This window comes from Martes martes (assembly GCF_963455335.1).
Source record: "Martes martes genome assembly, chromosome: 1".
In the NCBI taxonomy this organism is placed as follows: Eukaryota; Metazoa; Chordata; class Mammalia; order Carnivora; family Mustelidae; genus Martes; species Martes martes.
In genome coordinates, this window is record NC_137888.1 from 58,313,835 (window position 1) to 58,341,783 (window position 27,949).

A 27,949-nucleotide genomic window follows, 5' to 3' on the forward strand; every position below is an offset into this window, starting at 1 on the left:
TTAAATTTTCTTGCAAGTTGGGAGGTAAGTTTTCAGAACCTGTGTATGAATCTGCGACAGCTACAGAGCAACAAGCACATAATGTTGAAGAAAATCGCATGCATAGATTCCAGCAAATTGGAGGCTATGCAGACAAGGAAGTCCCCAAATGCTACAAGATCAAAGAGCTTATTGGTTTTTCTATTTTGCGTAAATGGTTAATTAGTAACAGAGTTCAGTGAGAAATTGAAAAGGTAACCGCCATTTCAGAACTAAAGTCCAGCTAGAGAATAAAGTACTCCATGTGTTACTGAAGATTTTATAAATTTCATGGGCTTTCCACTCCATTTCATCCTCCATCTCCTCATGCTTCCCATCTGGGTACAAGGATCAGGTAACTCTTCACTTTATCTTGCAAATGCATTGTGGCCAGAAATCAATGGCAAATAAATACCAGGGTGGTCTTTCCACTTTTGTAAAGTTACAGGAGCAGAGCATTATATTTGAGTCTGCATGTTAATCATGTAGTTATTCAGGTTGTTGGTAACTAGCAAAAACTATAAGTTGAGCATATTTGACACAGTGACTTGGTAAACAGAGAATGAAAGAAAGGTAATAAGCATTGTTTCTGCAGTGAGCCCAAGTAGCTCACATTAGAACGGCCACAAACCTGCTGGAAGGAAATGGGCCTTTTTGCAAGTCAGTTAGCTAGTTAACTAGCTAGGTACCTAATTAGTGAGTTCATTAATTTTGCAGTATTTCTTGCAGTCCATTTGCATCAAGTTTGAATTTGACTTGTTTTGGTCCCCAAGAGGTTTATCAATTTTATGTTGTTAAATCTGGTCATTGTTTCCTTTGTGGGTTTGCTTATCATTACAAACTAAGGTACTCCTGCAACATTACAGATGTAATAAATATTCAAGTCCTGATATTTTCTAGTCATTTAAAATTATTTGAATTAAGATATGTAATTCAATCCCATCTAAACCTGTTGGGTTCATGGTAAGGGCAGTCACTAATGTTTTGTAGGAATTTAGTTGAGAAAATAAATCATGATTGCTTCTAGTGAAGGAGTTTTTCCTGGGAGAAGTAGCATTGAATTCAATTAGATAATTTAATCATAAAAGTTGAATGGGAGTGACACATGCTGAGAACAAAAGAAGCATGACAGGAAGAGGAAACGAGTATGCCTGAATTTTACTTCTCCTTAACTTCCTTGAGCATTTAAAATACACAATGGAGAAGGCTGGTTCTGACATCAGGTAACTCAGCATCTAGTGGGGGAGATGAGCATGTGGACAAATAATGATAAAGAGATGTGGCAAGCACAATTTTAGAAATTGTTACAGAAATAGTGATAGCTTATTTGTTACCATTTAGACTTTCATTAGATATTACAGGTATACCCCACTTTCTGAAGGTTCATTTTGCTTTTATCAATGACCTCCATTACTACCTGTTGTTGCTAACCAAAAAAAAAAAATTGAGGAGGACTTTCACTTTTACAAAAAGGCCCTCCTGTACTAATGTAGCTCCTTTGTAAAAGCAAAATGATGTAACTGCAACTTTCAGAAAGCAGGGAATATTCTTCACTTGAAACATTTTGAGTTTTTGAAAGGTATCACAGGAACACGCTATTTTCAGATAGCAAGGGAAACCTCTAGTGGGTCTTTCTTTGGATGCAGGGTCTACACACCCATGATCACTGAAATGTCTTGGTGATTTACAACTGTCATTATATCTACACATTCTTTTCAATGCTCACAATACCCTGTAAGTCAGGTATCACTAAGGCCATTTTGCAGATGAAAAACCTGAGGCTTAGAAAAGTAAACGATTGCTTTAAAACCATACTTCTTGAAATTAGCAGAGGTTAAGACATCATCAAAGGTCTTTTGTTCGCTAATGAAATACTATTTGTACAACAAGCATGCTCTATGTATTTGAATATTCTCCAATGCTGTGTACATAATGAATTTTTGAAAAATATTTGAAAAAAATTTTTGTTTATAATTTGAATGTAATAACCAAGGGAAGTGATGAAAAACAGAACACAATATGAGGTAAGTGTTCACAATATGAAGTAGATGAGGTATATGCTTTTTTTTTTTAACCTTTGCATTTAAGTAAGACAGATACATAGGAAAGTGTACAAACATAAGTATGCAGTCTGATTAATTTTCATGATTATACCAACATATCTATTATAGATCAGGAACAAAATGTCAATAGCATCCTAAACTCTTATTCGTGCCCCGTTTCTTTCATTTCCTAAGAATGCTACTATTCAAATTTTTTGCCCTATAGATTCATTTTTTTCTGTTGTAAAGGTAATCATTTATATTTACTCACTTGTATTTAGTCTCTTTGGCTCAACAACATATTGGTGAGTTTTATCCATATTGTTGAAAGTAGATGTAAAATTGGAAAATAGATGAAAGTAGTTTATTAAATTTCATTATTGTATAATATTCCATTGTATAAATACCATAATTTATTTATCAATTCTGTTATTTGATTTTGGATAATTTTTTGGTTTTGACTATTACAAATAGTATTTCTATGAACATTTTGTACATATGTTTTGAAGAACATATATATGCATTTCTATTAGATATATATCTAGGAGTAGATTTTTCTGATCATAGGATATGCCTATGTTCAGGTTTTTTTTTATTGAAGTATAGTTGATACACAATCCTACATTAGTTTCATGTGTAGAACATGGTGATTCAGTCATTCTATGTGTTATATGATGCTCATCACAAGTGTAGCTACCATCTGTCACCAGTACCAGTACAAGTAACAATGTTGTTACAGTACCATCGACTATAAGGCTAAAGGGTTTTTCAGTTTACACTCCCATCAAAGTGTGTATGAATTGTGTTTTCTATGTATCTTCACCAAATTTGGTATTGTTGTCTTTGATGTTAGTCATTCTGGTGTGTGTGTAGTCTGGATTTTAACTTGTATATGTTTGATGACTAAAGAAGTTGAGCATCTTAAATATGTTTATTGGTCAATTAGGCATTCTCTTTTACGATGTGCAATTCATATACCTTGCTCAACTTTCTATTGAGTTGTCTGTCCTCATCTTATTGATTTGTAGAACCCAAGTCCTTAGTCATATATACGCATCACAAACATCTTCTCTTACTCTATGTGTTCTCTTTTTACTTATGAAAATTAATCATTTTTATCATTATTATCATTTGATAGACTGCAATTATTAAATATTAAAGTAGACCAATCTTTCACTTCTGATTTTTTTTATCATGTCATATTCCTAAAAAAGGAATAACATATCAAATAACTGTTGATGTGTGCCCTTCTTAAGGAATCGTTGGCTACTCCACCCAAGTAGATGTTCTATAATACTTTATTTTTGAGGTGGTATTCTATTTGAAGCATTTGAAATGGAATTTTTTCTCTAGTCTTAGATGGGAGTCAATATATAATTTTTTCCACATTGATATCTAATTCACACATCATCGTTTATTAGAAAGATAATCATTTTCCCCACACCCATGCACTGTCTGTTCCATTTGTCATATATATCAGATGACCATAAATTTGTGGGACCATTTCTGACTCTATTTAATTGTATTTCATCTATTTCCTCATCTTCGAATAATTATGACATTGTATCACTTTAGCTTTATATCTGGATAATAAGTCTCCAGTTTATTGCCTTGGCTTTTTTAGAATCTGCTTGTCAAATCCAGAATTTAAAAAAAACCAAAAACCTGCTTGAAATTTTATTAGATTTGCATGGAATCTAAAAATCAGATTGAAAAGAATTGACATCTTTATTTTTTTTCTTAACTATGATATGATATATCTTTCCACTTATGTAAGTCTACTTTATTTTTTTTCCCAGACTTATTTTTTAGATTTCAGTAAAGAGGTCTTATATATCATTCAATGGATTTTTCCCTATGTATTTCTTTCTTTTTACCTAGATAGGGAGGCTATTGTAAATGGCATTTTTAATTTTTTCCCATTTGCTTATTGAAGATATATAGAAATAGAATTGATTTCTTTAAAAAATTTTATTTTTTAAAACTGTTTCAGGCTTACAGAAAAGCTGAGAAAATAGTACAGTGTTCCCCTATATCTCTTACCCAGTTTTCCCTATTATTAATGTTTTACATTAGTATAGTATATTTGTTATAGTTAATAAATTAAATTTGATATATTTTTCATAACTAAAGTCCATAGTTTATTTGTATTCCTTGACTTTTAACTTTTTGTTTAAGGATCCCACCCAATACCACATTACATTTATTCATCATGACTCCTTAGGGTCCTCTTAACTATGACAGTTACCTCAGAATTTCCTGGTTTTTGATGACCTTGACTGTTTTCAGGGGCATGGTGAAGTATTTTGTAGAATTACCCTCTATCAGAATGTGTCTGATCTTTTTCTCATGACTAGACTTCCCGTTATGGATTTGGGGGAGGAAGAACACAGAGGTAAAAGGCCATTTTAATTACATTGTATCAAGTGTACGTACTATTAACTCATATCCATATAAGATACATTTATAATACAGTTAGATTTTCAGGTTTCAGTCTGCACTCCTTGACATCCCCAGTCTCCTAAATAATTTTTTAATTGAATACATTAAGGTTCACTTTATGTGCTATAAGTCTCTATATGTTTTGACAAGAGCATAACATCATATATCAACCATTATAGTATCATACAGAATAGTTTCATTGTCCTAAAAATCCCCTGTGTCTCACCTGTTCAACTTTTCTCCCTACTCCAAACCGCTGGTCACCACTGATCGTTTCACTGTCTCTATAGTTTTATCTTTTCCAAGATGACATGCTCTTGGAATCACACAGTGTGTAGGCTTCTTAGTTTATTTTCATTCACTTAACAAGATGCAATTAAGGTTTATCCATGATGTGCATGTATGTGTGTGTGTGTGTGTGTGTGTGTGTGTGGTTTGATAGCTCATTTCTTTTCATGGCTGAATAATATTCTATTGTATAGATGTACCATAGTTTACTCATTCACCTATTGAAGTCATCTTGTTGCTTTATATTTTTGGTGATTATGAATAGGAGGCTATAAACATGTTCAAGTAGGTTTTTATGTGAATATAAGTTTTCAAATCAGTTGGGTAAATACCTAAGAGTACATTTGCTGGATCTCATGGTAAGAGTATGTTTAGTTTTGTAAGAAACTGCCAAACTGTCTTGCCAAGTAGCTGTGCCATTTTGCATTAGAATTGGAAATGAATGAGAGTTCCTGCCACTCCACATCCTCACCAATATTTAGCATTTTTCCCCTTCCCAGTCTAATACATGTACAGTGAAATTTCATTATTGTTTGAATTTGCAATTTTCAAACAAAAAAGAGATTTCATGTGTCTTTTCATGTGCTTATTTGCCATTTATACATCTTCTTTGGTGAGGCATTCATTTAGATTTTTTCCTATTTTTTAATTGGGTTGCTTGATTTCTTTCTTCTTCTTCTCTCTTTTTTTAATGTATATTTTGTATACAAGTCTGCTATGGCCTGAATGTTTATGTCCCCTCAAGATTCATATGCTGAAATTTTTACCCTCTAAGTTTACGGTATAAGTAGGTGGAGCCTTTGGGAAGTGAGTGGGTCAGGAGGGCAGAACCTTCATGAGTGGGATTAGATTACCAAAAAAAAAAAAAAAAAAAAATCCACAGTATTTCCTAGTTCCTTAATACCATATAATGACACAATAAGAGTTCTATGATCCAGAAAAGAGCCCTTACCCAACCATGCTGGCACCCTGATCTTGGATGTCCAGCCTCCAGAACTGTGAGAAAAAATTTCTGTTGTTTATAAACTACCCAGTCCATGTTATCGCAGCCTGAATGGCCTATGACGAAGTCCTTTATCACATATATGTTTTACAAACACTTCCTTGCAGTCTGTGGCTTGTCTTTATATTCTCCTTATGTTGTCTTTCACAAAGCAAAAGCCTTTAATTATAATAAAGTCCAACTTAGCAATTTTTTTTCATTCATTGATCATACTTCTGGTATTATATCTAATAACACATTACCAAACCCAACATCACTTAAATTTTGTCTTACATTTTCTTCTAAGTTTTGAGCTTTTGCATTGTTAATTTAGGTATATAATCCATGTTCAATTAATTTTTGTTAGTTAGGGATCTGTATTAATTTTTTTTTAACATATGGATATTGTAGTAGATTGAATAGTGTGCTTTCCTGCCTCCCCCGCTCCAGTTATCTATCCGAAATCTCAGAATGTGATCTTATTTAGAAATTTGGTCTTTCCACATAAAATTAAGTTAAGGATCTCAGGATGAAATCACCCTGGGTTGGGTTAAAGAGTCCAAAACACCTTGATTTAGGACTTCTGACCTCTAGATCTGTGAGAAAATAAATTGTTTAAGCCATGAAGTTTGTGGTAATTTATTATGGCAGCTCTAGGAAAATAATCAGATACTCAATTGTTCCAGCATCATCCTTTGTCAAAAAGACTATCCTTTCTCCATTGAATTTCTTTGCACTGTTGTCAAAGATCAGTTAACATTGTGTATGTGCATCCATATCTGGGCTCTATTCTGTTCCATTGATCTCTTTATCTGTCCTTTTGCCAATTCTGCATTGTATTGATTACTGTAGTTTTAGAATAAATTTTGAAGTTAAGTAGTATCAGTTCTTCAACTCTGTTCTTCTTCTTTCATGTTATGTTAATTATTCTGGGTCTTACTTCTCTATACAAACTTTAACATTGGGTCTTCCTATCCATGAACATGGAATGTTCCTCATTTAGTTAATTCTTCCTTGATTTGTTCATTACAGTTTTATAATTTCCCTTATATAGACCTTGTATTCATTATTAGATTTATACCTAAGTAATTCATTTGGGGTTGCTTATTATGTAAATGGTATTGTGTTTTTAATTTTAAATTCCACTTGTTCATTGTTGATATACAGGAAAGTGACTGACTTTTGTATAACCACCTTGTAATATTACAGCTTTGCTAAAATTACTTTTTTTTTTAAAGATTTTATTTATTTATTTATTTGACAGAGATCACAGGTAGGCAGAGAGGCAGGCAGAGAGAGGAGGAAGCAGGCTCCCTGCTGAGCAGAGATCCTGATTCAGTGCTCAATCCCAGGACCCTGGGATCATGACCTGAGCCGAAGGCAGAGGCTTTAACCCACTGAGCCACCCAGGTGCCCCCTATAATTGCTTATTAGTTCTAGGAGTTTCTTTTCTTGATTCTTTCTGATTTTCTACATAGTTGATGATATCATCTGTGAACAAAGACAGTTTTATGCCTTCCTTTTCTATTTACATACATTTTATTTCCTTTTCTTGCCTTCTTGCATTAGGAAGAGGTTTAAAGTATGATACTGGAAAGGAGTAGTAAGAAGGGACATCCTTGCCTTATTCCTATTCTTTAGTGGGGAAGTTTCGAGTTTTGCTAGGTGTAAGTTTGTATAGATATTCTTCGTCAAGTAAAAGAAGTTCCCATCTTTTCCTAGTTTACTAAGTTTTATTATGCATTGGTGATGGATTTTATCAAATGCTTTTTCTGAATCTATTGATATGATCATTAAATATGTTCTGTTTTAGTCTGTGGTTTAAATAAATTACATTACTTGATTTTCAAATGTTGAACTAGCTTTGCATACCTGGGATGAATTTCACTTGACCATGGAGCATATTTTTTTTAATACTTTATTGGATTCAATTTGCTAATATTTTGTTTAGGACTTTTGTATTTATGTTCATAAGAGATATTGGTCTATAGTTTTATTTTCTTGTAATATCTTTAGCATTTTCTTTTTAATTCTTTTTAAAGTGTCAATATTTATGTTTACATTATCCATGCATTCTTGCATGTGTCAGCTTTTCCATGAGAGTCTATACTTAGCTGATTTTAATTCCATTTGATAATTTCAAAATCTGTAATATATTTGAATCTGGCTTGGACACTTGTTTTGTCTCTTCAGATTGTTTTTATTTATGGCTTTTAGCATGACTTACATAATTATTTTGTTGAAATCCAGACATGATATATCAGATAATAAAGTCCAAGGTAAGGGGATGCCTGGATGGCTCAGTCGGTTAAGCCACTGCCTTTGGTTCAGGTCATGATCCCAAGATCCTGGAATCGAGTCCCACATCTGGCTCCTTGCTCAGCAGGGAGCCTGATTCTCACTATGCATCTGCCTGCCACTTGGCCTGCTTATGCACTGTCTCTCTTTCTCTCTCTCTGACAAATAAATAAATAAAATCTTTAAAAAAAAAAAAAAAGAACCAAAGTAAGTAGAGCTTTAGCATGGATTTTATGTTAATCTGGCAAAGAGTTGTGTTGTGTTTACTCTTTAAATAAGTCTAAGCATTAAGGGTTTCAAATTCATGTACTTTTTTTTTTGTTTCTGTCTCTTCTGCTGAGTTTGAATTTTTCTAAGATCTCCTTGTTAATAAAAGTTTGAGACTTGCAACCATATCAGCTCTAATCTATTGTCACTATATTAGATCTCTATTGACATGAGGATGAAGAGTTGGGAGGGAAGTATTTTAAAATCTTATGTTCAAATTTTGCTCTTTTGTTGGGCCTCTGATCCTTGGCTGTGGCCATCACAAGTTTTCTTATTTTTTCCCTCCTCCTTCCCCACCTTAGGTAAGATAGGAAAACTAAAGGGAACCAGAGTACGGTCCTTGTCCTTCTACCTGTGTAAGATAAGAATCCTGTAAAGTCTTTTCCCTGGAGAGTAGGGATTTTTCCTTTAAATAGAAAATGGCCTGGGCTTATTTCAATGTGGTTACTTCCCCCTTCCTTTGCCAAAGATATAAGGTGATTTTTCTTGGCTCTTCACTGTAAGAACCTGGAGGGGTTCATGCTGGCGAAACTGATAATTTTAGGTCCTCTCTAAGATTGGAGTCCTGAGGAGTTTATTACCCTCAAGCTAATTCATATTCAACCTCCAGAAATGCATCAAAATTACCATTACTTGTGTTGGTCAATTTATGTTTCAATTTTTGTACTCAATAAATATTTATTGATTAGGTAGTATATGCCAGAGACACTTTTAGAAACCACTTATCAGTGGTGAAGAAGATAAGAAAGTTAATTTTCTAGTGGGAAAGAGACACATATAAAAAGATAATTATAAAACAGAGAGATAAGTGCTATGATAGGGGTAAGTCCAAAGTAGTATGAAAGAACATTTCTCCTAATTCATACTGAGTTTTATTTTCAGGTTCCCCACACAGAATAAAATACAAAAAAAATGAAACAGCTGTATTTGGAGAAAATGTGACCATCTTCTGCAATTTAACAACTCCAGCAGATATTGTGCAAATTACCTGGCAGAAGATTCAAGGTTCTTTGCCACAAAATATTGGCACATATAGCACTGTATATGGAGAAAAGATTCTTCCACCATACAGAGATCGACTACACTGTGAGGTCATCGAACCCAATTCCTCGTTCATAACTATCCGTGAAGTAACATTTGAAGATGAAGCTTGCTACAAATGTCTATTTAATGTGTTCCCACATGGCAGCCATGGGGGACAAATCTGCCTTACCATTATAGGTATGTAAATGTTTTGTAGAGTCAAAATTTTGAGGATGTGGTCTTTCAAGGTTAAGGTCCAGAGAAAGAATGTTAGAGAAGGAAAGATTATAATAGAGGCCACCCATGCTTTTGTTATACAGAAGAAAAAAAAATGGAAACCAATAATAGTTACATGATTTTCCCATTTTCACACAGCACAGGACCAGGCATAACATTTAGGTCTTCTGACCTCGCATCTAACTTTTTACACTGCACTGATTTTAATCTGGTAGATAAAGTTCATGGATGGCATCAGAATTTTCACTGGGGGGGTGCCTGGGTGGCTCAGTGGGTTAAAGCCTCTACCTTCTGCGCAGGTCATGATCTCAGGGTCCTGGGATCAAGCCCCGCATCGCATGGGGCTCTCTGCTCAGCAGGGAGCCTGCTTCTCTCTCTCTGCCTGACTCTCTGCCTATTTGTGATCTCTCTCTCTGTGTCAAAATATAAAAAATAAATAATCCTTTAAAAAAAAAGAATTTTCACTGGGAAAGAGAGGAAAAGAAAAAGAGTGGAAAAAATGGAAGAGGAAAGAAGACAGGCAATAAGAATTAACAAAACGTTGAAAGAATAGTGATAGTATCAGAGTGTCTCCTCATTATTTTGCTGTAAATTTAAAGTATTGGAGGTTTGTTTAAGGTAATTTAAAGGTTGAATGAAAGTGGAGATATGAAGCATTTCTCTTCAATTGGAGGATGGTAGGTACAAGAGATGGAATTGTGAGGTTTTGCAAAATATGAGGAGAGGTGTCTGAAAGGGACATGTTTCAACACTTTGTCATCATATAAATATTTGGGGAACTCTACCTTTAACATTTTTTTATATTTAATTTTCTGTCTCCTTTTTTGACTCAGCTCTATCTGGATTAAAAACTGAACTCCAGTCCAATCTTGACTCTGAAGATTTTCTTAGATTTATTTACTCAGCTGTGGGAAAACCTGTTCCTCAAATATCTCTTTTCCCATCACAAGTCTTGATTAATCCACCTGAGGAATACCTTGCTCAGAATCCAAATGGCACAGTGACTATCACTAAAATGTGCAACATCTCCTTGGAGACTGTGAGGTCCCTAGGTCTCCAATATCTGACTGTGCGCATGGATCATCCTCTAAGGAATGAAGAGAAGATTGTTCCTTTGTCAGTCAAACAGGAATGTAAGTAGAAGTAATAATCAACAAGGGGAAGTGTTTTAAAAATTCATACCAGAAGTGCATTTGTAATTATCTATTTTTAGAAATGTTAAGTCATTGTGATACATGTGCATGCTTAAATGAATGAAGTAATGAAAACTTTCTCTACCCCAGTTCTGCCTCCAAGGGTCACTGTTCTTAAATGGCAAATTTTTAATTGATCTACCTGCTTTTAATTGATCTAACTGCTTTCCATTGAATTTCTGCCACAGTCAGTGAAGACCAGGTTCACTTATACCCCCTTCAACTTTTCCTCCTCCCAATATAGTTCTTTTCTTCCCAATATAGTTCTTTTGGTTAATCCCTTTACAACCTTCAACAGTGTGGTAAAATTTACTTTTGTGTCATCCACCATAGGAAGTCTCTTAGCTGCCAATTTTTCCTTGTCTATCTTCCAGCCAAGCTCTGTCAATTGTACCCTTTGTTTCAAAGCCATATTTAAACAAAGTATGGTTTTCCTTAAAAATTTAAGTAACAATTTAAATATATTTATGTTTCTGCATTTGTATAATTTCCTATAGAATTTAAATAATTGTTTTTATATTTCACCTAATCTTTTGACACTGAAGCATTTTTTCTCTATATATTTAGTGTAAATACTGGTATATTGGAATTTTCATATACCATCTTACTATTGTTTTCTATTATTTGACCTGTTTCATGTCCCTTTCTCTCTCTTCCTGAATTTTTTTGGGTTATTTATTTTTGTTTCATTTACTTCCTCCATCAATTTGTTAACTATATGTTCCTTGTAGTTTAAGTGGTTCACTTGGAGACTGCAGCTTACATCTCTTAACTTATTAGAGCCTAATGTAATTTATTATTTTTACTATTTTTCAGGTAATACAATAAGCTTATACGAATTTCCACTCTTGGTGTTGTCATCTTGTGCATTTCATTTAACTTATTCATTTATTTAAATTTTTGTTTGTTTGAATATAGTTGACACACAATGTTATATTAGTTTCAGGTATATGTCTTATTCATTTTAATTCTTTATATATATTTAAATGCCAAAATATATTATTGTTTTTTTCCTGTTATTCATAGTAATATTCTTTTAGATTTATCCTTTCTATTGTTGTTTATTTCTTTGTCTATGTTCAAAGCTTTATTTATCTTCTGCCTAAAGAATTCTCTCTAGTTTTTTCCTTAGTGAAGATGAATAGATGGCCAATTCTTTTAATATTTTTGGTCATAAAATGTTTAACTTTTGAGGTACATTTTTATAGGATTTTTAAATTTCAGTTTTGATAGTTATTTTTTTCATCACTTTGACAATGGTATTTTACTGGCTTCTGACTTTCATTATTTCCTTTGAAAAGGTATATGTCAGTTTTATGGGTTGTCCTTTGAAAGGGATGTATCTCTTCTTCACCCTGGCTGCTTTTCAGACTTTTTCCTTGTATTTATTTTAGGTTAGTTTTATTGTTAGTGTTTTGGTGTCACATTCTTTGTTTTTATCTTGCTTGTATTTTCTTAAGCTTCTTGAGTCTGTGCGTTAATGTTTTTCATCACTTTTGGAAAATGTGTAGACTCAGGAAAATGGTGAGGATTTCTCCATAATTTGTTATAATCATCCAAGAACCAAAAAGCATCACTAGTCATCAATGACACTGAATCATAAAGTTTGAATGAATGAAGGAGACATCATATCTTTTGGAAGTTTAACAGTTTTCTGCATAACCAGCTATGGGAATATTGGAATAAGTAGCTTAGTACGTAATCCAGATGGGTTAACCATAACCTCATTTAAACCTAGGATATCTCATTAGTCTGTAAATTAAACAACCTGTGGACTAACCTAAATAAAGCACAAAAAAATGACTACTGTTTCATGTGATTGATAGGTTGCTTGTTACATAAGTTTAGTATAACCATCTTTCTGCCCTCAGATCTTATAGAGTACTCCTCCATTATCTTTGATCACCCATTGTTACTGCTGGGAAGTCAAATGTCAATCAGATAATCATAATAGTAAATATTACTGTATCTTCTCTCTGATAATACAGTATCTTCTCTTTATCTAGAGTTCTGAAACATCCTAGTGCTATTTTTAGGGTATTTTATCTTATTTTTAATACTTTAATGTTATTGGCATTTAATCAGCTCACACAATTTGGAGACTCAAATCCTTCAACCCTGAATATTTTCTTATTTCTTTGAGAATTTTCCACCTATTCACTTAACTTATTCTCTTTTTATAAACCTCAATTAAGTGGACATGAAGACATTTCAATTGAACTTTATTTTCTTCTTTTAAAAATATGTCTCTTTTTCTTTTCTTCATAGTATCAGGGAGATTTTTAAAAAATTATCTTTAATTCAATTTTCCCTTCCTTTGACAATCAGGTTTATATTTTTGAATTGCTTTTACAACTTAAGATTGATTTTATAATTGATTTATTTTTTCATATCCAATTTTTCCTGCTGTATGAAAATAATATCTTGTCAAATCTATCTGGGAATAATAATTTAGAAGTATTGCAATATCTTCTGTTTTTTAAATTATCTCTTCCACTCTCCCCCTGACCCACTACCTTATTTATTTATTTATTTATTTATTTAAATTTGAAGTAGGATCTATGCCTAATGTGGGACTTGAACTCACAATCCTGAGATTAAGTGTCTACATGCTCTACTGAGTGAGCCAGTCAGGTGCTCCCCATCATTTTAATTTTACGTTTCTTTTACTCAGTCTTTCTCACTTTGATTACAGGTTTTATTCAAAGTCTGGTGAGCCCTGACTGGAGGATTACAGAATCTTTATTTGGCTAATTGTATCTTGTAAAGAACGACTTTTGTTTGCAGAAAGCAGGCTGCTGCTTTCTACAGTTAGCCGGAAGACTCCAGAAGCCAGAATGTGGAGGGCTGTACTCTGGGCCTCTGACCCTGTACTGTATTTATTTCCGGTATATTCATTAAATTACTTAACTGCCCCTTCTTCTTCTTCTCTCTGTCTCTCTCTCTCTCTTTTCTTTTCTTTCTTCTTTCTTTTTCTTTTTTTTTTTTGGCTACACATTAAGCACACCTGCCTCTCCAGAATTCTGATTTCAGATACATAAATGGGTACTTTCGACTCTAAGTTTCATTCTGTGATCCACCCCTCCTTCTTTTGCCATCTGAGTACAAACGCTCTCCAGGTTCTGCAGGGCTGTCTCTGCCAGATGTAAACTGCTTTTTGCATACACGAGCCTGTAGCTTCTCTCATCCTACACCTTCATAAGCCATTCCTCTATCCACTTTACATCTTTTGTAAATTTGTTGAAATGTCTTGCCAATGAAGATCACTCTTCTGTTTGTTGTTTTTCTTTTAAACACTTTATTTTTGTTACTATAATTTTAAGGAAATCTTAGGAAGGAGTAGAGGTAAATATTTTGTTATGTGTATTTCTTGAAACTGAGTTTAATCAGCTCCTTTTTTCCTGAAAGTTTCCCCAAATCACGAGACTGGAATATGTCCATTGAATACCACATGTACCTCCCATCAATCTATTAGCTGGATTATTACATTAATTTCACTTCTCACTGAGCTTCAATTGTCTGTAAAGGAGTAACATCAATTTAGAAGAGAATTCCTCCTTGCTTAGTTTTGTAACAAATTTTAGGGATATAAACTCCTGATTCTATTGAGTTCTTCTATAGAGACTTTATTCCCGTGATTTATTATTGCTTACTTCAGGGCTTTGTTCATATTCTAGGCCCATTCAGCCTCCTTCACCCATTTTGAATGAGCTAAGTATAAAAAAAATAGTTAAAACTAAAAACCGAAACAAAGTGATGTCTGAATAGTCAAAAATAAATCACACAAAATTTCTCACATGGATTTTCCTAATAGTATCAGGGAAGAAGTAATTAGTAGCAAGAATTTCTCTTCAATGGTAATGAAAAATTGAAAGCAGCAAATGAAATACAAATAAGAGGTAACAATGAACAGAAAAATGATCTCAATCAGAAAAAGGACCCCCAAATATACCAGAAGCAGACCTATGAATACAAAATGTACAATAATTCATGCCATTTAATGTAAGTACAAATTTCCTTGAGGTCCGTCACATAGTGTATACGTTCATTTTTACATCTAAGAATTAGCTAAGAATTCTTAGATATTCTAATATTTTAAGAATCATGATAATCATGTTGACCTTTGGTTAAACTTAGTTAAAATAAAAAATTTAAATTATATTCAGAAGGCTACATAGAAAGAAGTGGCTTGGAATACAATTTAGGAACACCATGGTCAAAATAGCTATCATGAAGTCTTGGTATTTAAAATTTCATAATTTTTTTTCATAAGACTGCAGGCTCTAGAATCAGACAGAACAGAATTGCTTCCCAATTTTGCCACTTAAACACTATCTATCTTTGGACAATTTCCTTAACGTCTCAGAGCCTTTGTTTCCCCATCTATACCTAATAACCGTACTCACTTAGTTGATGTAAATCACCCTTATAAGATGCTTATCACATCACTTAACACATTAATCTTAAATACTAATTATTATCATTAAAAATTTATTTTCTGAGGCCTTTGCAGATTCTTTGAAAGTTCCATTTTAGTAATTGAATACTATTTCAATGTGACTACATTATATTTTTCTTAAACATTTTGTTTTGTTGAATATTTGGGTGGTTTTGTCTTTTTTGCTTATTCTTGAGTGTCATCAAATGGTGTTAAATATTGTCTCTCTTCAATTTGAATACACATTAGCATATTCTTTTATAAAATTGAATATGACCAATAATCTCATAGTATCAATTTGAATGTCAACAAAACAATGGCAAATCAAAAGATCATTGGCAGATTTAAATTGCCAAAATGGCAGTATAATGTATGGAAAGTATAGTCACAAAGAACATGTTTCTGGTTTGTGTCTTTCAGGTACTTCTCATTCTCCTTATACTTGGTTGCGTATAGTTGGTCTACCCATACTTCCATTATGTATTTTCTTGATTGTTATCTATCTTGTTTGGAGAAAGAAAAAGTAAGTTGCATTCTACCTATGTCAGGGAAGATAGGTAAAATAGGGGCTAGTTTTAAATATGAAGAAAGAACATTTCAAGGGCTTTGGCAAGTTATCATGGAAAGAATGATGATGCAAAACTCTTTTCTATTTACTTAGTAATTCCGGCAGTCAAGAGTTTATTCTTGTTCAAATGATATAAAAGTTATAAAAGTAGACTGTTAGTCATTTCTGGTGAATTGAGCCTAAGATTCTTCCTTTAGAACAGATTTTGAAGGAGAGAGCATATGAACTTCAGACAGCTGGTGGGAGGGGATCCACTGAGTGGTGAAGAAGGCTGAGATTGGAAGCATGAGATAAATCTATCTCACAAAGCCACAGTAAGATGAAAGATGAAAGTAGTCTTACTTTATAGGACTAATGTAATAAAGTATCTATTTATTTATTCAAAGGTTACTTCTTGAGTGCCTGAACTGCTATGCATTATTCTCAGTGAGGGCAATAGAGACACAAATAAAACAAAAAATTTTAGAAGCATATGTCTCAATAGGGAGAGGTAGTCCATGAAAAGTTAAAAGGAAGCAAGGGAACACCGGCTAGTGATATACACTATTTAGAAAATAAGGCAGAATGATGTAATTGAAAGAGACTATGGGACTAGTTTATACTGAGTGGTTGCTCTGAGGAGTTGACGTTAAAATTGGGACCTGGATAAGAAAAAAGTTGTGAGTGACATTCTCATAGAAGAGTATTCCAGACAAAAAAGGAGGAGTTATTGTAGGTACCAAGGTGGGAATGAGCTTGGTGTGTCCCAGGACAAAATGAGGTTAAGTGTGCATAGAGCAATGATTTAGAAATAGAGATGGGGTTTAGAACAGCTGGGGCCCTTAGGCCTTGAAAGGCATTTGGGATTTTTGCTACTTACAATACCAAACTATTGAAGTATTTAAAACAAGGGGGTAGAAGGATCTGATTGACACTATAAAAAGATCTCTGTCACTGGAACGTGGACAAAGTCTCTTAGAGCTCCAGAATGAATGAAAGAAGGTTTTTAAAGAGGTGATTGCCATAGTCAACTTGGGAATCAACGGTGGTCTGGACTAGGGTGATGGCCCTTGGAACTGAGGAATTAGGGAGAGGTTTAGGATGACAAGATTTGCACCTGGGTAGATGTGGGCAAAGGGGAAAAGGGAGAAATTATCTTGATAATTCTAAACATTTCGACAAAGATTGAAGAAACCTTTTATAAATGGGGAATAATTAGAGGGAGAACAAATTTTTAGGGAGGATCAAGAGTTATATTTTGAACATGTTAATTTTTAAATGCTTATTTGACATCCAAGAGAATATGTCAATTATATACGAACCTGGAATTTACAGAGCAGATGAGAGGTACACATTTGGGAGTGTAGTGGGTATTGGGTATGTTCGTCAACAGGACAAATCATAAGTTATGACTCTTACTATTATAGGGTAGAAATAACCTTCAAATTCTGTTAATGGAGTATTTTTATGCTGAATTAAACACTGAAAACATATTTTGATCAATCTCTAAAGAGATCTGAATCTCCCAATTTTTATTCATAGAATACTCTTGCAATCTATTGCCATTAGGGGGAGTGTTTGGGCTGTCTTCATCTTACGGATTTGTCAATGTCATCCTACCTATAGGTCAGAGAATGCTCTTGAAACCACACCCCAGCTGAGACAGCCTGATGTGGATTCTTTAATCAACCACGTTTTTCCTGTACACAGGTAATTGGTAGGTATGTGACTTTTGCTGTCATTGTGCATAATTCAAATTTAAGACTTAACTTTCCATATTAAATCATCCATTTGGTAGAAGTAATTATCATTTTAGAAATAAATGGAAACAGATTTGTTTATATAATCCTGTTTCATGAACTAGTGGGTTCATGTGAAATTGTATTAATATTAAGGACAATATATCTTTCTTTTTTTTTTCCTTTTTAAAAAAATTAACATACAATGTATTATTAGCCCTAGGGGTACAAGTCTGTGAATTGTCAGGCTTACACACTTCCCAGCACTCACCATGGCACATACCCTCCCCAATGTCCATAACCCAACCACCCTCTCCCTACCCCTCCAACCCCCGGCAACCCTCAGTTTGTTTGGTGAAATTAAGAGTCTCTTATGGTTTGTCTCCCTTCCAATCCCATCTTGTTTCATTTTTTCCCTTCCCTACCCCCCAAACCCACCACTTTGCCTCTCAAATTCCTCATATCAGGGAGAGCATATGATAATTGAAGAACAATATTTCTATTCGTCCCCTAATTCAGGACCCTTCCAACCAACACCACCAGTTGAATGACTGCTTTGATTTTGTTTTTGGGTTTTTTTTTTCCTGAATGTTAATAAATATGAGCATGTCTTTGTGTACTTCTTTCCCATTCAGGTTTCCCTTTCTGTGAGGTTCTTATCTATATCTTCATGTAATTTCTGGTTGGTTGTCTGTATTTGCAGAATATTCTAGATTTTTTATGTACTAGGCAGTGATTACTTCTCCTTATTTGGTATCACTCTACTAAATTTCTCAGTTATATCATTGAAAGAACAGAAATCTTTAAGCTTTGATGTTGTTAAATACATGAATTTTTCACCTAACAGTTTGAGTTTAGGGACCTAGTTAAGAAGTCATCATTTGTGTAAGTTCACAGAAATATAATGGCATTTATTAGCTTCGTATTTTTCTATTTCATATTTAAGTATTTTAACCTTTGTGCATAATGTAGGAATGACATATATTGTTAACTTCCATCATATAATGAGCCAAGTTTCCCAACATCAGTTATATACAATCTGTCCTTTTCCTTATTGATGAGTTCTGTTCTTAGCTCTCTCAAGTAGAGAGTTTTGTTGCATGGTTTAATTTTTTTGTTTCTTCATGATTGTGTGTAGTTTTTTATTATGATCTTATGTTATGTTAAAATGTGGTAGGGAGAGATCCCTTTTTGTGTTTTTTAAAGATGTATCCATTCAGGGATACATACACACACAGGCACATCATGAAATACGTTTATTTCATTTAAAAAATATAGCTGGAATTTTGGTTAGTCTTACATTGAATTGACAGATTAATTTAATTTAGAGAGCATTGTGATCTGTACAATATAATTTAGTTCACCCATAAATATGCTATCTATTTATTCAGGTCTTTCTGAATGCCTTTTAGGAAAGTTTTAAAATTTTCTCTCTATAGGTTTTGTGTTTGCTAAATTAATTCTTTGGTACTTTTAATTTGCTCACTATGATGAATGATATTTTAATTTTTTAGCGAAATTTCCTAGCTGGTTATTAGCTACTTAGGAACAGCTCTGGATTTTTTAGGTTAACTTGTATTTGGAAACTTTGGTAAACTCCTCATCACTTAATAGTTTTTCTGTTTATCTAAAAGTTTTCCATTTAGATAATTATCTCTTGTGCACTCAATGACGTTTTTGCTTCTTTCTTTCTAATCTTTATAACTTTTTTAATGTTAAATAACACCAGTTACCTTTGTCTTGCTTTTCTGCAATTAAAGACTGTTTTAAATTTCACTAAATACAATATTTGCTGTAGTGTTTGGCTATTAAGCATATTATTGAGTTCAGAAAGTGTTTAAATATTTCTGTTTTCTGTCATTTTATCATATATAGATTGTTGAACTTAAGTAATTTTGTATCTGTTAACATAGTCATATGAATTTTCCATAGTAGTCCATTAATATGATAAACAACATTGAGAGATATCTAGTGTTAAACCATTCTGGGAGTATTTTTTTGCTTATATTTATAAATAAAACAGGATATATATATATATATAGGAGATATAGGTATATATATATGGGAGATATGTATATATATGGGATATATATATATATGGATATACATGGATAAAGAAAATAGGACAGGACAAATATATATACACATATATATGGGAGAAATATATATATGTGGATATATATGGATAAAGAAGATGTGATTGATATCTATCTATATATCTATATGACTATATATATCAATTAACAATAGCAATTCACAGACATGCTAAAATTAGTCCATGAATCTCCTTCGTAGATAACCCCGGTGCTTTTCAAACCGCTGCTCCTGTGCTGGGTCTCGGAGTGACATGGTGTGCCGCCCCCTTAAGAGTCTCCATTTTTATATCCTGTATCCTGTATCCTATATTCTGGCTCTCCCGAAATTAAGCCCCACCAATTTTCAAAGCTCCTGGAGTTAAGTCCTGCTGATTTTCAAAGCCAGATGTTAGTGTTGCGGGACTACAGGGCTCCCGTCTCACGGAGTGGAAGAAAATCTCGTGGACACACAAGGGTAAAGTGAAGTGAAAATTTACTAAGCGAAGGTGAGAGCAGACAGGAAAGAAAAAGCTCTCTAGAGCGAGAGGGGTCCCGAATGGGTTGCCGACTGAGGGCTGTCAGTGGCGGTCTTTTCTTAAGGACTGACCGGGAAGCTTGTGGCCTTGAGATTCTTGCGCCGTCTTGGCGTGCTCCCTTATCTCTCGTTCTGCCCTGTCTCAGCGTCTCCACTTGCCAGCAACAGCTGTGAAGCCTAGTCAGGGAGGTCAGAGGTCTCCTATTTCCTCAGCCTATACCTCCATCCCTTCCCTATTCGCGGACAGGACCTGTGGACGGAAAGAGCTAAACTGGGATCCTGAGCAGTGACGGATTGCATACTTTTTAATTCACGGGCGTTCGGGATACCACAAGTCTCCAAGCAATCCGGAAGCAAGGCTTTCAGCTTTCAGGACCTTGAAAGCCTGCTGCTGCCAAGATAAGGTTACTTTTAAGCATGATCTCACTGATACGCAGAATTTAAGAAACAAGGCAGAGGATCATAGGGGAAGAGAGGAAAAAATGAAACAAGACTAAACCAGAGAGGGAGACAAACCGTGAGACTCTTAGAAAACAAAACCTGAGGGTTGCTGGAGGGGAGGAGGGTGGCGAGAAGGGGTGGCTGGGGAATGGACATGGGGGAAGGTATGTGTTATGGTGGGTGTTGTGTAAGGCTGATGGTATCACAGACCTGTACCCCTGACACAAATAATGCGATATGTTAATTATAAAATAAATAAAATAAAATAAACATTAAGTCTCTAAGGCGGCCAGGATCTTCTTGAGGAAGGTCACGTTTTGCACGTTTCAGATATCTATCAGTGAGCTGCAAGCTATAAGACAATTTTAATTTAAGCTGCATTTCTTTTGCCTTTGTTTCCCACATCATTATGAGGTTCATCCTCCCTTCCCCGTATCAGAGACCAGGGTGCCTGGTGTGGGGCTTGATCCCCTTGGTCCTCAAGGAGGACCTCTGCACCTGGGATATCCCTACTGCTTATAGGTCACCCTGCTGGAAGTTTGGTTCATGGCTGCATCTCTCCCCTTTCTACCCTTTTCAATGGGACTTTCGTTTATGTCTTTATCTGTGAAAAGTCTATTCTACCAGTCTCGAGTTGTTTTCAGAGTAAGCTGCTTCACATGTAGTTGTTGCCTGGGTGTGTCAGCGGGAAGATGTGAACTCAGAATCTTCCTATTCTGAAATCTTCCCCCACTCCCCTGTCCTGTTTTCTTAATAACAGCCACCCTGGCATGTGTCAGGTAATATCTCATTGTGGTATTGATTTGCATTTCCTTGGTGATTAATGACATTGAGTACTTCTTCACATACCTGTTAGCCATTTATATCTTCTTTGGAGAAGTATCTGTTCAAATCTTTAGTCTATTTTTTAGTTTGTTATTAGTTTTCTTGCTGTTGAATTTCGGGAGTTCTCTATATGCTTTGGAGATTAACCTTTCTTCCCCCCAACCCCCTCGATGGAGTCTTAATTCTGCCACTAACTAGCCTTTTTAAAAAAATTTTTAAATTCAATTAATTGACATTTAATGTATTATTTGTTTCAGGGGTACAGGTCTGTGATTCATCAGTCTTATATAATACCCAGTGCTCATTACAACACATGCCCTTCCCGATGTCTATCACACAGTTACCCCATCCCTCCACCCCTCTCCCTTCCAGCAACCCTCAGTTTGTTTCCTGAGATTAAGAGTCTCTTATGGTTTGTCTCTCTCTCTCTGGTTTCATCTTGTTTTGTTTTGTTTTGTTTTTTTTCCTTTCTTCCCCTATGATCCTCTGTTTTGTTTCTTAAGTTCCATATATCAGAGAGATCATATGATAATTGTCCTTCTCTGGTTGACTTATTTCGCTTAGCATAATACCCTCTAGTTCCATCCATGTTGTTGCAAATGGCAAGGTTTCTTTTTTTTTGATGGCTGCATAGTATTCCATTGTAGATATACACCACGTCTTCTTTATCCATTCATCTGTTGATGGACATCTAGGTTCTTTCCATAGTTTGGCTATCATGGACATTGCTGCTATAAACATTGGGGTGCATGTGCCCCTTCAGATCACTACATTTGTATCTTTGGGGTAAATACCCAGTAGTGCAATTGCTGGATCATAGGGTAGCTCTACTTTCAACTTTTTGAGGAAACTCCATACTATTTTCCAGAGTGGCTGCACTAGCAGTGTAGGAGGGTTCCCCTTAGAGATTAATCTCTTATCAGGTAGATGGTTTGGAAACTTTTTTCCAGAGGTCACATTATCTTTTATCACTCGCACTGATTAATTTGAAAACATACCTGGAAACATGCCCTAAATAAAATGAAAACTTGTTTTAGAAACTCATTAGACCAAATGATATAACTCCAAGTTGAGAGAAGTAAGATGCAGAGGCTCAGGGCAATAAACCATCTGCAAGGGACTGGAGGACCACAAACATTTTGGGCTTGTGTCAAAACCTTTAAGATTCATGCGGAGAATGAACCCTGAAAGCCCTAAAAGCTGTTGCCTACCCTGGAACTACTTGCCGGTGTATCTGAGTAATCGTTTCCTGTTTCATGGATCAAATATGTGCAAACGGGTTACAGTCTTAGATGTATTAATAATAGTGAGAAACCAATATTTGCATTCTTGTGATGAATTTTCTGTTTTCTAAGGGCTCCTGAAAGAATTTCTGCCCATTCTATAGCTGCCCTTTCAGTCTGTTGTTCCTTTGCCATGCAGTAGCTTTTTAGCTTCATATCGTCCCGTTTATCTATTTCCTTTTTTATTGTCTGTACTTTTGTCATAGCCATGAAATCATTGCCAAAATCACCCTCATGAAACCTTTCTCCATGTTTCCTAGGAGTTTTATGGTTTCAGGTTTTACATTTAAGTCTTTAATCTATTTTGAGTTGATTTTTCTGACATTGTAAAGGAAGGGCCCACTTTCATGCTTTTGAATGTGGATATTTAGTTTTCCCAACATCATTTATTCAACAGATGATCCTATCTCCATTGTGTGTTCTTGACTCCCTTGTAAAAAGTGGTTGACCACAAATGTGTGGATTTATTCCTGAATTCTCTAATCTATTCCCAAGGTCCACATGTCTGTCATTATACCAGTTCTGCACTGTTTTGATTACTGTAATTTTGTACTATATTCTTTTTTTTTTTTTTTTAGATTTTATTTATTTATTTGACAGACAGAGATTACAAGTAGGTGGAGAGGCAGGCAGAGAGAAAGGAAGGGAAGCAGGCTCCCTGCTGAGCAGAGAGCATGGGATCATGATCTGAGCTGAAGGCAGAGGCTTTAACCCACTGAACCACCCAGGTGCCCCTTTGTACTATATTCTGAAATCAGGAAGCATGATGCCTCCAGCTTCATTCTTCTTCCTCAAGATTGATTTAACTATTCACTTTTTTGTGTGTGTCCTATGTGAATTATAGAATTGTGTGTCTTTTAAAATTTCTGTCAAAAAATGCTATGGGAATTTTGATAGGGATTGCATAAGAAACCCAACTCTACTCCTTAAGGAGCTAGAAAAAGAAGAAAAAACTGATCTCAAAGTTAGCAAAAGGAAGTAACAAAGATTTGAGCAGAAATACATGAATTGGGGAAAAAGAAAAATAGTAGAAAAAATGAACAAAACGGAAGGTTGGTTTTTTGAAAAGATAAACAAAATTGATAAACCATCAGCTAAACTAAGAAAAAGAGTGAAGACTCAAATAAAATCAGAAATGAAAGAAGACTGATGTCCTATAAATAAAAAGGGTAATAAGACCCTATTATGAAAAATTACACACCAACAACCTGGGTAATTTAGAAGAAATGGATAAATTCCTAGAAACATCTAACCTCCCATGATTAAGTCATAAAGTAGAAAGTCTGAATAGACCTATAACTAGTATGGAGAGTAAATCAGAAATCAAAAAACTTTGAACAGAGAAAAGCCGAGGACTGTATAATTTCACCACTGAATTCCACCAAACATTTAAATAAGAATTAATGCCAATGCTTCTCAAACTCCTTCAGAAAAATTGAAGGGGATGAATACTTCCAGACTAATTTTTTGAAGCCCTTCACTACCTTGACATCACAGCCAAAGATGTCATAAGAAAAACAGCTTCCAGCCAATATTCTGAAAAATACAGAAGTAAAAATCTTCAACAAAATACTGGCAGACTGAATCCAACAGCATATTAAAAGGCTCATACAGGATGACCAAGTAGGATTTATACCTGGGATGCAAGGATAATTCAATATCTGAAAATTAATCAACATGCTACACTGTATTAACCATAATAAAGACTAAAAATCACATGATCATCTCAATACATGAAGAAAAAGGATTTGAAAAAATTCTAAACACTTTCATGATAAAAACTTTGAAGAAACTAGGTATAGAAAGAAGGAAAGTATCTCATCATAATAAATGTCATGTATGAAAAACCCATAGCTAACAACCCACTCAATGGTAAAAACACTGTAAGCTTGACCTCAATGATCAGGAAAACAGCATAAATGTTCACTTTTGTTTAACATAATATTGGAAGTCTTAGCCAGAGTAACTAATGGAGAAAAAAAAAAGGCATAGAAATCAGTAAGGAAGACCTAAACTGTCCCTGTTTGCTGATGCCATGATCTTTTATGTAGACAATCTCAAAGACTCCATAAAAAACTTTTTTTTTTTTTTAAGATTTTATTTATTTATTTGACAGAGAGAGAGATCACAAGTAGGCAGGCAGAGTGAGAGGGAGAAACAGGCTCCCTGCCGAGCAGAGAGCCGATGCGGGACTCAATCCCAGGACCCTGAGATCATGACCTGAGCCAAAGGCAGAGGCTTAACCCATTGAGCCACCCAGGCACCCCATCCATAAAAAACTTTTAAAACAAATAAGCAATTTCAGTAAAGTTGCAGAATATAAAATCAACCCACAAAAATCAGTTGTGTTTCTATAACTAGCAATGAACTGTCTGAAAAGGAATTTGGAAAAACAATTCCATTTATAGTAATACCAAAAGGAGTAAAATGCTTAGAAACAAACCTAACAAAGGAGGTGAAAGACTGCATACTGATATGAAGCATTAATGAGGGGCACCTGGCTGGGTCAGCTGGGTTTGAGCTCAACGTGGGTGTAGAGATTACTAAAAATAAATAACTTAAAAAAATTAATGAAGGAGGGAACCTGGGTGGCTCAGTGGGTTAAAGCCTCTGCTTTCGGCTCAGGTCATGATCCCAGGGTCCTGGGATCGAGTCCCGCATCGGGCTCTCTGCTCAGCAGGGAGCCTGCTTCCTCCGCTCTCTCTGCCTGTCTCTCTGCCTACTTGTGATCTCTGTCTGTCAAATAAATAAATAAAATCTTTAAAAAAAATTAATGAAGGAAATTAGAGAAGACACAGCAAATGGAACAATATCCCAGTAATATATTTGAAGACTTAATATTGTTAGAGTGTCAGTCTTTAAATTTTTATGACCAGCTTGTCATTTTCAGAATTTTATCCATTTTTGTGTTTTCAAATTTGATATGAGTGTTCATAACATTGTCTTATTTTTTCTATTTGTTATGTCAATTCTACTTCTCATATTTCATTCTACATTGTTTCTTTTTTTTTCTAATTTTCTTAGTAATTTCTTAGAGGTGGGGGAGGGTCAGAGGGAGAGGGAGAGAGAAAATCTTAGGCAGGCTCCACGACCAGTGCAGAGCCCCATGAAGACCTCAATTTCACAACCCTCAGATCATGATCAGAGCCAAAATCAAGAGTCAGACACGTCACAGACTGAGCCATCCAGGTACCCCAATTTTCTTAGTAATTTTTTGCCATAGGTTTGTTCAATTAATTTCTAGAAAAAACCTCTTTTTTTTAAAAAAGATTTTATTTATTTATTTGTCAGAGAGAGAGAGAGAGAGAGAGAGCGCAAGCAGGCAGAGTGGCAGGCAGAGGCAGAGAGAGAAGCGGGCTCCCCACAGAACAGTCTGAGTCTCTGATGCCATTTATAGGATGTGTACCAGCAGGCAAGCCTAGTCTAGGAGGTTAAATGTAGGTTAGTGAGAGTGTGTGGGGGGGTGGTAGCGACAAGCTCTGGAGAGCTGGGAATGTGTAGTTTTTGATGTGCTTCTGGCTTTGTGAGTAGGTTTACCCTATGACACTTGAAGTTGCATGTTTGTGATATTTGCGTGCTCCTCTACAAATGATACCTTTGATGAAAAAAGTCTAAAAAAAATAAATATACCTGTGAAGCTGTGTTTATAAAAGATGACATGGAATTCAAAGTTATTTTTCTTCAATATGAAAATTAACGCCTTGTCTTCTCGCACCAGGCACCACCTTATGACATTTAATGTCACTTTGATCCTCTGTCCTTTGTGTGTCTCTCTTCATTGTTGAAGTTTTTTAGACTTTTCTCCTTGATTTTCTTTTATATATATATATATATATATAACATATATATAACATATATGTATGTTTTTCTTTAATATATGATTTTCTTTTATATATATAACATATATAACATATATATGAAGTTTTTTAGACTTTTCTCCTTGATTTTCCTTTATATATATATATATATAACATATATATAACATATATGTATGTTTTTCTTTTATATATGATTTTCTTTTATATATATAACATATATAACATATATATGAAGTTTTTTAGACTTTTCTCCTTGATTTTCTTTTATATATATATATAACATATATATAACATATATGTATGTTTTTCTTTTATATACGATTTTCTTTTATATATATATAACATATATATATGAAGTTTTTTAGACTTTTCTCCTTGATTTTCTTTTATATATATATATATGACATATAATGTATTACTTATTTCAAGGGTACAGTTCTATGAATCATCAGTCTTACACAATTCACAGCACTCACCATAGCACATACCTTCCCCAGTGTCCATCTCCTTGATTTTCTTAATTTGATCTTCTTAATGTCACTATACTATGCCTATAAGTTGATTTTCTTTTATGTATCCTGTGTGGCTGCCCAGGAATCATTTAATCCTTTGATTACGTTTGTCTGGAAAGCTCATAATTTACAGCCCTCGGATTTACAGGCCCATGGATCCTTAAATAAAAGCTCTTTCCTAGCACCTTGTTAGAGGGTGGTGGTAGGAAAACAGGAAGGTTTCAGGAAATAAATAATTCATAGATCTGTTTCCCTCTCTCTCTCTCTTTCCCTAAGAGCCAAGAACTCTGGAACTTGTTAAAATAAAAAAAGAATCCTTCTCATCAAAGCAAGTGGAAGGAAATCCCTCCCAGTAAGAAGACAACCAACCAACCAACCAACCAGTCACTCTGAAAGAAGAGATCATTACAGTTTGAATACAGAATTTGATTCTGGATAAAAATAAATGTGCATTTTTAAAAAAGTGTCTATTGGTTAAATTCGGCCTTAAAACATTTTTTTTTTTTAAATTTTCATAGGTGACATCTGGAGAAACTGAGTAACATTTCTCAAAACCTTCATTTCTGACATGCCTGTGTGGAACTGTGTAATATTTCTGGACGTGAGAGAATCCATCTTGAAGCTCCATTTTCCTTTCCAACTAATGAACTCTTGAACTGAGCCAGAAGGGACAATAGTTTTACAGACAGTTAAATTTGAACACAGCAACTGGCATTCATGTCATATGAAGACAATAAAGGTAGTAAATACATAGTAGAGACGGTTTAATTTGACAGCAGCAATAAAGCCATAGTTATCAGAATGGCTCCACTGGTCAGGGACAAATTAGCACCTTTCCCTCTTATTTTCTTTATCTGCATCATGTAATCACCCCTTCCTTCTTTTTCATAAAACCGCTTGCCTTTCCTCCCAGAGCACAGCACTTTTCTGGTTTCCCGCAACCCGT

General features: G+C 34.6%; 1 protein-coding gene across 3 annotated transcripts; it reads left to right on the forward strand.

Moving 5' to 3' along the window:
• Positions 1-239: 239 nt before the first annotated feature.
• Positions 240-27,914, forward strand: CD200 (CD200 molecule). Of its 3 annotated transcripts, none has more exons than XM_080825916.1 (6): positions 240-373; positions 9,220-9,558; positions 10,431-10,730; positions 15,649-15,751; positions 17,402-17,496; positions 27,280-27,754. In XM_080825916.1, exons 1-5 carry the CDS (start codon positions 310-312, stop codon positions 17,487-17,489), a joined length of 894 nt encoding a protein of 297 aa, XP_080682042.1. In that variant the 5' UTR covers positions 240-309; the 3' UTR covers positions 17,490-17,496; positions 27,280-27,754. The 3 variants fall into 3 exon arrangements, with proteins under 3 accessions (XP_080682042.1, XP_080682041.1, XP_080682040.1); XM_080825915.1 differs by having other exon boundaries at positions 251-373; positions 17,402-17,485; positions 27,280-27,460; XM_080825914.1 differs by having other exon boundaries at positions 263-373; positions 17,402-17,492; positions 27,280-27,914.
• The last annotated feature ends 35 nt before the right edge of the window (positions 27,915-27,949 follow it).